Source organism: Phragmites australis, chromosome 23 (genome assembly GCF_958298935.1).
Source record: "Phragmites australis chromosome 23, lpPhrAust1.1, whole genome shotgun sequence".
In the NCBI taxonomy this organism is placed as follows: Eukaryota; Viridiplantae; Streptophyta; class Magnoliopsida; order Poales; family Poaceae; genus Phragmites; species Phragmites australis.
The window spans coordinates 15,010,157-15,025,623 of NC_084943.1; the positions used below are offsets into that span (position 1 = coordinate 15,010,157).

The 15,467-nt window shown below is 40.5% G+C and overlaps 1 protein-coding gene across 1 annotated transcript; it reads right to left on the reverse strand.

Annotated features, from left to right (window-relative positions):
- Positions 1-255: 255 nt before the first annotated feature.
- LOC133905936 (subtilisin-like protease 3) lies at positions 256-2,442 on the reverse strand. Its single transcript, XM_062347746.1, has one exon. The coding sequence runs from the start codon at positions 2,440-2,442 to the stop codon at positions 256-258; it is 2,187 nt and encodes a 728-aa protein (XP_062203730.1).
- Between the last annotated feature and the right edge of the window lie 13,025 nt (positions 2,443-15,467).

Sequence of the window (15,467 nt, forward strand, 5' to 3'; positions counted from 1 at the left end):
TAATGTACTTGAGGACAGAAATAAAGGTCACAGTTGGCCGATAGAAGATATATATTTTAGTATCAAATTTGTGTTCATTGAGATATCTATTTAGCACTTAATTTGCATATTAACCACACTGTCATAATTTAGACTGTTACTTTTGATTTGGTGTGTTTTTGTGTGCATGGTCTCAGATTGTGATTGAATAATAGTTCATTATTTGATATAGCAAGTAACAGGATTGCAGGCAAGTCCTATCTTGGAGAAGTTACATTAGAATATTACAATGGGGCTCCTAACAACATGCTGGCCAGAGACCCACTTGAAGCTTCCCTCAGCATGCTTGGTTTTGCTGGAATCCCAACTTAAGCTCACAACAAATGTTTTCATCTCCTTCGCCTTGGTAAATTCTAGCCTTGTTGGTGACACAGTAGCCTTAATTTCGTTGGGCATGTCAATATCTACAGTGTAGGATGACCTTGCATCTCCAACATTGGTGACAGTCCTATTCACCAAAAGCTTGCCGGTACTCGCCCATACTGCAATTGAAGGGTAGTTCAGCTCAGCTTCAGCGATTTTCTTTCCTTTGTTGCAGGCACCCTTCTGATGCGTGATTATCTCAACTTCAGAATCTGTATAATCTAGGCCGCAGAGATAAGAAATGTATTGCTGCTCATCAATATCATAGATTAGACCTGGATTGGTAACTTTGTAAGGGTTCACATGTCCGGCACCGATAGTGAAATGCCCAGCCGGATTGAGTTTCTCGTCTAGGATTGGCTTCTTGTTATCATATATGACATAGGCTGTTGTCATAATTGCCGACTTGATCGCCGCAGGTGACCAATCTGAATGTGCACTCTTGATAATAGCCGCAATACCACTAAGGTGAGGAGTAGACATTGATGTTCCAGACATGGAATTGAACACCTTATCATGTTTATCAACTGTTTTTGGTCCAACTTGGAATGGCCATGCTGCAATGACGTTTACTCCGGGTCCGATGATGTCAGGCTTCAGAATACCAGGACTTGCTGTGCTTGGCCCTCGAGATGAGAAGTATGCAACTACAGGAGCAGGAATGGTTCCCAGTGACGTGCCATTGAAGATGATCGAGGCTGTCGGCTTCTTGGAGCTCTCAATGTATTTCCTGATTACAGCACCATCTGGGGAGTTCACATATGATGCTGGTAAAACATGTGCTGCGGCAAAAGTTGTGTTGCCGCTATCTTCAGTTCCCAGTATTATCATCCCAGCACCACCACCATCCTTGATAGTTTGTCCATTTTCAACCAGGGGACCTTCAATCTCGCAAGCAACTACCTTTCCGGTGATATTTCCAGAACCATCTAGTTTAAACACCAGCGGTAAAGAAGCAAGGTTAGATGGTTGGTAGGCTGACTCACCAACAAATAAGCGGCCATCACCAAGCTTCACAATGGCTTTCATTTGCCGGTCCATTGTGCTTGCACCAACTGTCAAGATCCATGGTGCCTCATTGCTTACTGAGCTGGAAAATGGACCTGAATTTCCTGCCGAACAACTCACAAATATCCCCTTCTGCATGGCAGAAAAGGCTCCAATGGCAAGAATATCTTCATGGAATGGTTGTGTAGGACCACCGAGTGATATCGACAATATGTCAACACCATCAGCAATCGCGGCTTCCATTCCGGCAAGTACGTCTGAGTTATAGCAGCCCAACTCGTCGCACACCTGGTACATGGCTATGTGTGCACGTGGAGCCATGCCAGCCGCAGTACCATTGCCATTGCCAAGCACACTTGCACCTTCCACAAACCTTCCAGCGGCTGTGCTTGCAGTGTGTGTTCCATGGCCAACATCATCCATTGGAGGCTCTGAATTCTGGCCTCCAATCAATGACCTTGCACCGATGAGTTTCTTGTTGCATTTAACACCTTCAAATTTGCAGGACCCACGCCATTTAGCAGGTGGTGTGGCCATGCCATCATCATTGAAAGAGGTGTGTGCAAAGTCTATCCCTGTGTCTAAGAGCCCTATGATACTTCCCTCACCCATGCCAAAGCTATTCCAAGCCCCTCCGTTTGGACGTAGGCCCAAGAAATCTGGTGTGTGGGTTGTCAAGAGTGGAAGAATATCGTCTTGGTATACTTTAAGGACCCCATCTTTCTTCTTGACATACTCTACCTCATCTTTTGTGAGTCTCACAGCGAACCCGATAATGGCTTCTGTATATGTGTGGATGAATGGAGATCTAAGCTCGGATGTAGCCATTCCTGGTGGGAGGAATGATCTATACCAGTTCTCAAGGCTCGTGGGGCTCTTTTCAGCGGAAAAGTTCGGAGGAGGGCGCACACGTACAATATATGTGCATTGGCCAGATTTTTCACAGTTTCCATGGGTTATGGTCGAAGTGGTGTGAGACAGAAGGCCTGTGAGAACAAGTGAAGTCAATAGGAGTCTAGCATGCGCATCCATGGCTAAAAAAGGGAGATAGGAGAAGCTGGGAATTGTGTGTAAAGAGCTTAGTCTCAGGCCTATTTATAGGCGATTAGAAAAATCTATATGTGCTACAATTAATGAGTCTGAATTTCAGAACTGAAATCTTCGCCAGTATATATGACTAGAGATATAGTTGTCTTTGACTCATTGAATAGCTTCTAATCTAATTTGTATATTTGTAACTAGAGATACAGATGGAATTTTGGCTCTGTGTAAAGCCATGGAACTTGAAAGTAATGAGAATATTTCCACTTAGAGATAGATATAGTTGGGTGGTTCTTTGAATACTTTAGAATGTACGTGAATATTTTTTTTACCAGAGATAGAGTGTCGCTATGAATAGCTTTGAAATTATGATGAGCATTTAAAACTAGAGGTACAGTTGGGTTTTCTATTTGTTTTTTTTTTTGCCTCTTTTGAAAAAACCACGAACGTTACTATATGAATCTTATGTGAATAGTTATGACAGTTGAAAGATTTAGTTGGTTTTGGTTCTATCACTAAAACTAATATACATATAACGATTTAGTTGGTTTCACACTATTTTATCAATGGCTTTGAAATTATTGTAGGAGTTCATAGCTAGAGGTATAGTTGAGTGTTGTTCGTTAAGATATACCTTACATGAATAGTTACGACCTTATAAAGATTTAGCTAGGTTTAATTCTATCATTTAAACTAGTGTGAACATTTATGACTACTGGTAGAGTTTGGTCTAGTTCAACCAATAGCTTCGAATTTACTATGAGAATTTATAGCTAGAGGCACATTTGGATTTGGCTCTATTAAAAGCCTTGACATAAATAGACTATCAAATAATAGGGACCGATACAATTGGGTGTTGTTCATTGAATACTTTAGAACCTTACGTAAGTTGTGAAGACCCCTAAAATGTTCAATTGAGTTTGGTTCTATCATTCAAACTAGTGCAAATATTTATGACAATGGGTAGTGTTTGGTCTTGCTCTATCAAAAGCTTCGATATTACCGATAGAATTTATGACTAGCGATACAGTTGGGCTTGGGTTTGGCTCTATTGAAAGCTATGACCGTAAAAAGGCTATTAAATAGTATGGACAGATGTCGTTGAATGCTGCTTATTAAATAATTTAGAACCTTATGTAACTTCTTATGACCCTATAAATATTTAGTTGGGATTAGTTCTATCATTAAAACTAGTGCAAATACTTATTACAAGGGTAGTGTTTGGTCTTGCTCTAATTAAAAGCTTCGATATTAGAAATAGAATTTAGAGCTAGAGCTACAATTGGGCCTAGGTATTAGAAAAGCCTTGAAAATTTTGAGACTAATTATTACTAGAGACAAATATAGTTGAGTGTTGTTCATTGAATACCTTAGAACTGTACGTGAATATTTATGACGTTGAAAAGATTTAGCTGGGAATGATTCTATCTTAAAACTAGTGTGAACATTTATGACTACTTGTAGAGTTTGGTCATGTTCTACCAATAGCTTTGGATTTACTACGAGAATTTATAGCTAGAGGCACATGTTGATTTGGCTCTATTAAAAGCCTCGAGAATAAAGAGGATATTAAGTACAAGGGATATAATATAATTGAGTGTTGTTCATTGAACTACTAAGAGAATTTAAAGCTAGAGGTTCAGATGGGTTTGGCTCTTGGAAAAGTCTTGAATATTTTGAGACTATTTCTTACTAGAGATAGATGTAGTTGCGTGTTTTCAATTGAATAGCTTAGGACATTCTAGAGATTTAGCTAGGTTTAGTTCTATCATTTAAACTAGTGTGAACATTTATGAGTATTGGTAGAGTTTGGTCTTGTTCTACCAATAGCTTTGAATTTACTATGACAATTTATAGCTAGAGGCACAGTTGGATTTGGTTCTATTAATATCCTTGACAGTAAAGAGACTATTAAGTACCAGGGATCAATACAATTGGGTGTTGTTCATTGAATACTTTATAACCTTACGTAAGTTGTGAAGACCCCTAAAATGTTCAATTGAGTTTGGTTCTATCATTAAAACTAGTGCAAGTATTTATGACAAAGGGTAGCGTTTGGTCTTGCTCTATCAAAAGCTTCGATATTACCGATAGAATTTATGACTAGCGATACAGTTGGGCTTGTGTTTTGGAAAAGTGTCACGTCCCACATTTCGTAAGCATGTAATTAGGCATAAACATGCATCATAAGCATCTATTTAATCGTGAGCATTTGTTTGGCACTTGGTAGTTAATATGGTGGCTTAAGTTTTGCTAAATGTTTTGAAAATACTCAACGTTCGAGTTTTATTTTAGTTTCGCATATGTATTTGTGAATCCAAATTAAATTGGGTTCATCTCGTTTCGTAATTGTGGCACAAAAATTCCTAAAATTTTTGGAGCACTAGAGCACCTCGTGTTGGGTTAATGAAATTGGGAGAGAAAATGATAGAAATTACAGCTGAAATAGCTTCCCTCTCTAACACATGGGGCCCACCTAGCTGGACCCATACCCCTCGCCTTTTCCCTTCTCCCACATGGCTGCACAGCAGCCCCTAACCCTTAGCGCACTCTCTCACGTGCACACCCTCTCCCTCACTTTCTCTCTCCCACCCTCACGCTCTCTTCTTCCCCCAACCGAGCCCAAGAGAGAGGAGAGGAGAAGCAAGGAGGGGAGACCATGGAGGAGGTCTCCTTCGAGCTCCCCCATTGTCATGCCTGGTTTTTCAAAAGAATAACTAGGCATGACAAGTGGTATCAGAGCTATATATCGACTGTAGGAACGTGACCCTAGTTAGAATGGATGTTTCGAACCCCTGCTGCTGAAGATGAAGATCCGTCGCTAAAGATGAAGGCCCACTGCTGAAGATAGCGGTCCGATGCTAAAGATTCTCCTTAACAATTAATATACTCCACTCACTTACGTGTCCTTTCGATTAGTGAGTGAAAATCCATCCTTGTGTACAACGCAATAGTAAACGTTGAGTGGTGTTTTCTTCAAATAACAAAAATAATTTTTTAAGGGTGGTAGCTAATCGCAAGACAAAACCTAAGGCCTCATGCTCCTCCTTCTAATCTCTCCAGACCACCCAAATCTCAAGGCGAGATATCTTTTAAAGGGGGTAGTTTGTCACACTCTAAAATTCCGATTTTGGGTTGTGAGTATTTCAAAACAATTAAATAAAATTTTTCCTAAAATTTGAAAGCTTTTCCAAAATTTTTAGAGTTTAAAAGAATTTGTTTTGTGTGATGAAAAATGAATTTATAAAAATATTAGAATAGGTTAAGGAATTTCCTGGTTGGATTAATCCTTTTTCCTCTCTCCCAAATTTCCCGGGAAGTCTACTCTTTTCTCTTCCTTGAAAGTCCCTCGAAAAATTCCTTTTCCCTTCTTTCCAATATTTTTTTTCCCAAAAATGTCCTTATCCCTAATTTATTTCTCTTTTTCTTTCATTCCAAAAATCCCTACCGGAGTATTTGACTTTTTCATTTCATCGGTTATCCTGATATTCCTTTTAACCCTATTGTCTAATATCCTAAAATCCCCATATACCTAAAACCTTTCCGGGCCAAATCCCTTCCAAAATCCGGCCCAAACCCTCCCTCTCCCTCTCTCTTTCTCTCCTGGGCCTAGCTTCTCCCACGCTCGCGCATTGGACCAGGCCGCTGGCTAGCCAGCCGTTCCTCGCTCCTCAGCCAGCCTCTCCCTCTCATGCTCTCTCTGCCTTGTGGGTCTGGCTCAAGCCGTGTCGAGCTGCCGAGCTGGGTCCCCTTCTTCCTCCCTTCGCCGGCTCTGATCCCCTGTGTCGGCCACTATTCTTTCCGCGCCTCCCCGCGCCCTTTCTCCTCCCCGTAGCGGCCGGATCCGAGCCAATAAGAACATAAAGACGCCCCCACCTGTTCCCCCCTCCTAAATCTCTCAATTGCTCAATCAAAGAGGAAAACCACCGGTCTTAATGGCCATTAGTGCCGCCAGCCGTTTCTCCGAGCCTCGACCGTCCCGCTCACGTTCGTGCCTGTTTAAGCCGCCCTTCATCACCGTAGCAAGGTTCCGCACCCCTCACAACCCCTCACGCCTCTTTTATTACTCAGAATCATAGTCAGCCCCATCGTCTCCTTCAACTCCGGTGAGATTGCGCCGTCACCGCCTTTCTTTGTGGATGTGCCGTCTCCGGCCAATTTGACCAGTTCTCCGGCTTTGCAAGTCACTAGAGAGCTTCCCGACCGCTTCTCGGCGTCGCCTGACCCCCGGAGCGCCACCCATGTCGAGTCCGAGCTCCGCTAACCGCATCTCTCCATCACCGACCGCCCACCATCCCTCTCCGCCATCAAGATCCCTTGGTAAAGACTCCTCATGTCCCCCTCTCTCTTTTGCACATCTTCCTGTCGAGTTCCGTGGCCGGATGCGTGTTTTCGCGCAACTCCAGCGATGCTCCGGCCGTGCGCTGTCGTCGGCTGGCCATCGTCTCTGTGTAGCGCTGCTGACCGAGTTCAAAACTCCCGATCGATCTCTGACCGTCTTATCTTGGATGTGCGGTTAGGATTAGATGGTTGCATACCCCTTCGCCGGCCCAATCTTGTGTTGCCACGTGTCTTGTGTAATCCCAGTCAGCGCCCCTTTGCCACATCAGCCTACCACCTCAGCACCTAAGCCGATGTGTCACGCCGCATCACCTACCACCTTAGCCAACCAAGCCAGTCAGCCCCTGTTAAGCGCATAAATCCCTAGAAATCCTTGTATTTATGTTTAAGCCCTCTAGTTTTTATGTCTAAGCCCCTAGCCTTTTTCTGGTCCTTTCCTTTTAGCAGAATACCACCTAGACTCTTTGATATTAGGTTTAGGTCCTATCTTTTTAGAGAAAACCGCCCCTAGACCTTTATAAATACTTTTAGCCCCAGTTTTTCTTCAGTTTAGCCCCTGGAGTTTAGTTTATTTTCAAATAAACCCTTTTTACCTTCAAAACCTTGTATCTTTGCGCTCAAATCCTCGTAGAAATGTGTAGAATTTTTTATAGGGTTTTTACCAAGTTATCTATTCAAATCTTATTCAGTAAACATAAATTCATGTTGTGTCCAATTTAGCTAATTTCGTCCAAATTCCAATGCCACTTTGTAAATTCTTCTAAAATCATATCATTTCTAGCCATAGTGTTTTTATGATGTGTTGTCTTTGTTGGTGTATTGTTTCTTAGTTGTTTTGTGCATTCTCTTTTGTCTGTATATCTTGTGAGCAGAATACGACGTGTCTAGAAGAATTGATGATCTGCAAAGTCAAGACTTCAAGATATGCTAGAACCGAGTTTACAAAGATCATTGAACAACATCTAGGCAAGTGTCTTGCTCATTTTGCACTATTTTAGGATTTATATGTTAGTTGTTTATCCTTCATGCATGCTTGTCTAAATTGGAAACTTATGATTAGGGTTTACTAGTAATTGTTTGATTATCCTTGTTGTCGTTAAAAGAGTCATGGGAATAAGGGTAGATATGCTAGTCACTGTCATGGTTGGTTTATGAGTTAAACTTGATTAATGTCTATGCAACATGATCAGGAGTGGTAATCTTTTGTAGCAACATGGTATAGGGATCCTAACTGGATGGTTGGTTTGAGGTGGTGCTGCACAGTAGGTTTGTGGTTCCTGTGTGGGATCCTAAGGACCGGTTCTTGAACATGTAACCAAGCTAAACCGTAACCATCCATGGGGCCTATATAGGTGCGGCCTGGCCAATTAATTAGCCATCCCTCCAGTTCTGCGAGCACTATTAGATGATTAAGTGGCACAAGAGGGGGCTTCTGCAGCGATGTAATCGTCTGTTAGCAGTGAACCTCAATGGGTGCATGCGGGTTGGTGGGAGCTTTGTAAAGGCCTTGTAGTGATCTTCTAGCGCACACCTCGGAAGTGTATAAGTGCTTGGCCGACATGACAACATGGAAACTATCACCTGGTAATGCGGGTGATGAAATCATGACCCGTGGGGAAAGATGGGCAAACTTTGCAGAGTATAAATCTGATTGATCAGCCGTGCTCATGGTCAAGAGCGGCTTGGACTTCTTTTTGATTAGTTGGGATCAAGGTTCAGGTATGGATGGTCGGGTAGCTAGGTAATGTGATTACCTGGTGAGTTTTGGTAGCCAGATATGGAATGTCTGATGAGTTTGGTAGCTGGATAGAACCCGATGAGCTGTTCCTCTTATTTAAGTTATGTCTTCACACTTAGTAAATAGGATGCCTGTTTCTTGAAATTATAGGTTAAGGTTGCTTAGTGCAGTGAACCAGTGTCTAACCTTTTCTTGACTTAAGCCCCATGTCATGCTTTCCTACACTTGTGAAGTACGAGATGTACTCACACTTGCTATTTTCAATAATAAATGTTGCTCAATTAGAGAAGACATCAAGATCAAGGAAGCTGAAGGCTATATGAAGACAGAGCGTCCAAGGTCGTGTTGCCCCAGTCGACTGCCAGTGGTGTGCCCTGAAGCTATCGTTGGAGTTTCCTCTTGTTCTTCCACTGCTATTTAAAAACTCTAGTATCTATTTTAATAAAGTTGTTTTGTTCGATATAGAACTGTATATCACTTATTATGCCACTGCATGTATGATGAAACTGATCTTGGCATACATGTGGAATGCACCTGGTTATTCTTTTGAAAAACTGGACGTGACACCCACCGTAGCCCGCAGGAGGTTGCCTTCCCCATCGAGCTCAAGAACCGTGGTCATGTCTTCTTCTTCCTTAAGCCGGCCATCACCCTCCCCGACCGATTCTTGAGCTCTAGCCCTTCCCCAACCCCGAAGACCAAGCCACAAGCTTGCTGGGACGTGGTGAGCACCCCCATCCCCCCTTTTCATTCACATGGCCGAATTTATCGGCATCGAGCTCAAAAGAGCTCAACCATGGCCACCGCCCCATTGGAGGAAATAGCCGAGTTTTGATCATTTTCAGCTTATGCAGGTTGTCCTACGTGGTAGAGGAGGTCTATATGATACTCTAGGTCCAAAATCCCCACCCCAAAAGCCAATGGAATCGTTGCCGGAGAAATCCCAGGAAAAATCAATGTTTTTGACCCAACCTGGAGTGTACGGATTCACCCGAATAGTATGGGTGGCACAGGGGAAAACCCATCGCATTGTACTCAAAGTTCTTACGGAATTAGTGTGAAATTTGAGTCTAGAACCTTTCGTATAGTGTATATACATGTTTATGTAGGATAGATTTGACATCCAAGTTGAATCGACAGAGAAAAATCAAGTTGGGTTCAACTTGGCCAGAACTCGGATAGTCCAGCCAAACCCAGATTGTATGGGTTGATTAGAATAAATTTGGCAGAGAGCCTCGCTCGGAGCCTCACGCGGATAGTCTGGCCCAACCCGGAGTGTCAGGCTCAACCTGGAGGTTTCAGGTTTTTCCAAAAAAACAATGGCTAACCAAGAGCTTGGCCCAGAGACTCCAGAACCCAGAGTGTCCGAGTTCAACCTAGATACACTGGATTTTACTGTTCATTAGACATTTTTCTTTTTATTGTTTTCTTTACCGAAGATTGTAAAATTCATAATAATTTCTCTGTAGCTCCAAAAATTATGAAACTAATTTTTTTTGGTTTCATAATAATCTCCTTTACCTATTAAAAATAGCTCCATCCATGAAATAATTAATTAACTTTCTGAGATAAATTAATTATGTTAAAGCTTCAGCAATTCGTTGTTAATTCTTTACAAGTCCCAAATTAGTGAAACCAATTTTTCTAGTCTTATTATGACTTTTTATAACTAGGAAAAATGTTTTCATACATTTTAAAGTATAATTTTATGGCATTTCATCATATGCTTATGGCGATGCATTCTTTTCTTTAGCGATCGTCGAACCGGAGAGTAGCAGGTTATCGCGAGGAGGTTTTGTTGTTGATCTTTATTTGAAGTTAAGCAGCAAGGCAAGCATTTAAGCATACTCTATCCACTACTTTGGATCTCGTATGATATAATTTGATAAGTTATGCCGTATGTATGTTCGCTTGATTAGAGTTCCAGAGTCGGGTGATATGGGTAGAACCTATATGGATTTGCATTACCCTTAACTTGAATTCTTGATAATTTTGTATCCTTGTAACCTGGTGTTTAACTTGATGTCGTCTAACTTAAAATGTCCGATATGCTTAGCAATGCAATAGGTCCTCGGTAGAAGTTGAGCGGTGGAACGCTCCATCATTCGCGAGCTATAGGTTTAATTACTTTCACAATGACGACAATGTTGGGTTGGTGATGTAGTTGGATGAGTTGTGAGAATGAGGCAAGATGTGTATGGTGTTAGAGGTGTTTCTCCTACCTGGATGTGGAGTTCCCCTGGGTAGGTTGGGAGAGGAACCCGGATATCGTAGGCCGCTTGCGTCGTTTAAGCTCTATCCGTCGGTGTAGTTGGCCTTAGCACTTGTCCGTACTTACCACACACTCGGATATGGGATGGGTGAGCCGAATACCTTTGTAGCTGTGGCTTTTGGGCGTGCGGGTTGATGGTGTCAGGAATGAGGCCGATTGGGGTATCCAGTTTGCTCTGGGAGTAGTTCTAGATGATCGCTACACCTATCGGCGTATGATCATATGGTCGGGGCATATTGGGAAAGGTTCACACGGGTACCCCCTTGTGTGCACTTTAGCGGGTGGCACAAGTCGTATGGTCCTCGACTCGTGTGGGTACAGATTTACCCTCCTACAGGGTGTAAAAACAATTCGAATTGCCGCGCTCTCATTCATGAGCATGCTTCTGTTCATTTTCATCGGTCGTAGAGTCACGATTGTGGGAGATATGGGGTATGGATGGTATGTTAGGAGATGGTTCCTTTTTACATTTATGTTCATATGGTTCCACTTACATTTATGTACAGGTTGATGGCTACAGGTTAGAATAGTATATGTGTAGTTGGTTAGGTGTAGATGCTCACACACTGGAGTCAAAGTTGCGTTTGCATAAATTTACTTAACCATGTGTCTATTTCCTTGCTAACATCCAAATGCATAATCCTTGGAGTCGGGTTATTTATAAGTACCCCATATGGATTATGTCTTGCGAATACCTTCGTACTCACGCTGCTTATTTTCCTTTTAGGTGAAGTTGGGTTTTGGCTACTCTATCCCACCAAGAGCAGTGTGGTGGCGAGCAGTCGGTATACTACTCTAACCTTGGTTTCCTTGTGAGCAAATGGCGCCACCAGTTTTGTTTCTTTAGATGTTTTATGCTATGTTTCGTGTATATTTATGATAGATTATATCCTGTGTTTTATCTAATGCATTAACTTGTAATCTTATGTATCCTAGTTAATCTTGATGTTGTGATATTCATGTTGTTAAAGGCATGTGTGGGTACTAGCTTTACTGGGAGTTACCAACGGACACATATCGGGACTGCTAGAATTAGATTTGGGTTAATCATCGGCAGTTACAATCTTTGTGATGTGATGTGGGTTAGCACGTAGTGCGTCGTGAGACGGGCATGTGCTAGCTCTCATCTTGTTAAAATATCATCCCTAATGATTAATTCGAATTTAATTTGGACGGGTCCTTACAAAAAGCCTTGAAAGTTTTGAGACTATTTATTACTAAAGACAAATATAGTTGATTGTTGCTCATTTAATACCTTATAACTAAACTTGAATATCATGATCTTGGAAAGATTTAGCTAGGTTCGGTTCTATCATTAAAACATGTGTGAATATTTATGACTACTGGTAGAGTTTAGTTTTGTTTTACCAATAGCTTTGAATTTACTATGAGAATTTATAGCTAGCTAGAGGCATAGTTGAATTTGGCTCTATTGAAAGCCATGACGGTAAAGAGGATATTAATCAGTAGGGACAAATCTAGTTGAGTGTTTCTTATTGAATAATTTAGAACCTTATGTAACTTGTTATGAACCTACAAATATTTAGTTGTGTTTGGTTCGATCATTAACACTAGTGCAAATATTTATTACAACGTGTAGTGTTTGGTCTTGTTATAATCAAAAGCTTCGATATTACGAATAGAATTTAGAGCTAGAGATACAATTCGGTTTGGGTATTAGAAAAGCGTTGAAAATTTTGGGACTAATTATTACTAGAGACAAATATAATTGAGTGTTGTTCATTGAATACCTTAGAACCATATGTGAATAGTTATGGCCTTGAAAAGATTTAGCTGGGTATGATGGTGTGAACATTTATGATACTCGTAGAGTTTGATCATGTTCTACCAATAGCTTTGGATTTACTATTAGAATTTATAGCTAGCGGCACAGGTTGATTTGGCTCAATTAAAAGCCTTGAGAATAAAGAGGCTATTAAGTACAAGAGACATAATACAATTGAGTGTTGTTCATTGAAGTACTAAGAAAATTTAAAGCTAGAGGTTCAGTTGGGTTTGGCTCTTGGAAAAGTCTTGAGTATTTTGAGACTATTTCTTACTAGATATAGATGTAGTTGCATGTTTTCAATCGAATAGCTTAGGACATTGTAAAGATTTAGCTAGGTTTGGTTCTATCATTAAAACTAGTATGGACATTTATGACTACTGGTAGAGTTTGGTGTTGTTCTACCAATAGCTTCGAATATACTATGAGAATTTATAGCTATAGGCACATTTGGATTTGGCTCTATTAAAAGCCTTGACAGTAAATAGACTATCAAGTAATAGGGACGGATACAATTGGGTGTTGTTCATTGAATACTTTATAACCTTACGTAAGTTGTGAAGACCCTTGAAATGTTCAGTTGAGTTTGGTTCTATCATTAAAACTAGTGCAAGTATTTATGACAATGGGTAGCGTTTGGTCTTGCTCTATCAAAAGCTTTTATATTACTGATAGAATTTATGACTAGCGGTACATTGGGCATGGGTTTTGGAAAAGCCTTGAAAGTTTTGAGACTATTTATTACTAAAGATAAATATAGTTGATTGTTGCTCATTTAATACCTTAGAACCGTACCTGAATAGTCATGATCTTGGAAAGATTTAATTGGGTTCGGTTCTATCATTATATCTTGTGTGAATATTATATGAATGCTGGTAGAGTTTAGTTTTGTTTTACCAATAGCTTTGAATTCACTATCAGAATTTGTAGATAGCTTGAGGCATAGTTAGATTTGGCTTAATTGAAAGCCATGACGGTAAAATGGCTATTAAATAGTAGGGTCAGATGTAGTTGAGTGTTGTTTATTGAATAATTTAGAACCTTATGTAATTTGTTATGACCCTACAAATATTTAGTTGGGTTTGGTTCTATCATTAAAACTAGTGCAAGTATTTATGACAACTGGTAGCGTTTGGTCTTGCTCTATCAAAAGCTTTTATATTACTGATAGAATTTATGACTAGCGGTACAATGGGCATGGGTTTTGGAAAAGCCATGAAAGTTTTGAGACTATTTATTACTAGACATAAATATAGTTGATTGTTGCTCATTTAATACCTTATAACCATACCTGAATAGTCATGATCTTGGAAAGATTTAGCTGGGTTCGGTTCTATCATTATATCTTGTGTGAATATTTATGACTACTGGTAGAGTTTAGTTTAGTTTTACCAATAGCTTTGAATTTACTATCAGAATTTGTAGATAGCTTGAGGCATAGTTGGATTTGGCTTAATTGAAAGCCATGACGGTAAAGTGGCTATTAAATAGTAGGGACAGATGTAGTTGAGTGTTGTTTATTGAATAATTTAGAACCTTATGTAATTTTTTATGACCCTACAAATATTTAGTTGGGTATGGTTCTATCATTAAAACTAGTGCAAACACTTATTACAACGGGTAGTGTTCGGTTTTGCTCTAATCAAAAGCTTCGATATTACAAATAGGATTTAGAGCTAGAGCTACAATTGGACTTGGCAATTAGAAAAACCTTGAAAGTTTTGAGACTAATTATTACTAGAGACAAATATAGTTGAATGTTGTTCATTGAATGCCTCAGAATCTACCTGAATAGTTATGACCTTGAAAAGATTTAGCTGCGTTTGATTCTATCATTAAAACTATTGTGAACATTTATGGCTACTCATAGAGTTTGGTCATGTTGTACCAATAGCTTTGGATTTTGTCAATGATTTGTGAACCACTGATCTAACGAACTTGTTGAAGAATTAGGGGATATTTTGAGTAGATGAATCACAAGAGGAACACTCGGGGTTTTTTTAGAAAAGTTCAGGCCTCACTGAGGTTAATAACAATACATCTTGTTTGTCCACTATTGATTTGAGCCTGTTACAAGGGGGTGTAGCTAGCCTAGATGGATCTAAACCTAGTCGGTGACTTCCTCCTTAGCTTCCGTTCGCTTCTCTCGACTTGTTTTGGCTTGTGTCCCTTAAGTTTGGCCTGTCCTCTATAGGGCCTCTCGGCTTCATATATATATGTGGGTATCATATGTCCTCTGTACTCCTCCTTCCTACTCTTGGAAATAAACTTTCCTGTTTACGGGATGCCATTCTTCCAGGGTTCCCTTTCCCAAAGATAAAGATATGTTCTGAGAATTATGGAGAACCCTAGGGTACCAGATATGGTAACTATCTATTATTCATCGTCAAGCCCCCATCAGTACGTAAAATGAGGTTTTGATGGTTTAAATACATAGCAATGAAAGATAAGCTTTTTATCTGACCGTGTCATCAAGTAGACTCGAATTTCCGATTAGGATGAAGCATCTGACTGGCTTTCCTGGGTTCTCAGATCAGCTACTTGGGTTTCTGAACTCCTCCTAGTTCTCAAGAGAGTACTGGATTCTTTGTCCCATCCGAGTAGGTTTTCTAGTCGGCCCGAAAAATTATCCTGTCTTTGCCAAGTATAAGGGAGATAGGACTCGTAGCTGGCTAGGCTTGGAAGTTGAACCATGTCAACAGAAAGTTTACGTGGTGGTGAAAAAGATTATCTATCATAAATGCGAAAGGATCGTCATCCCATCCTTTTGACTGCACACATGCGTTGGAAACCTTAGCGAGTAAACTACTGCACTGGAGTTTGCCCTTTTGTCTACATTTGTTAGCTGAAAAGATGTAGCGTTGATGACCGAGCATCGC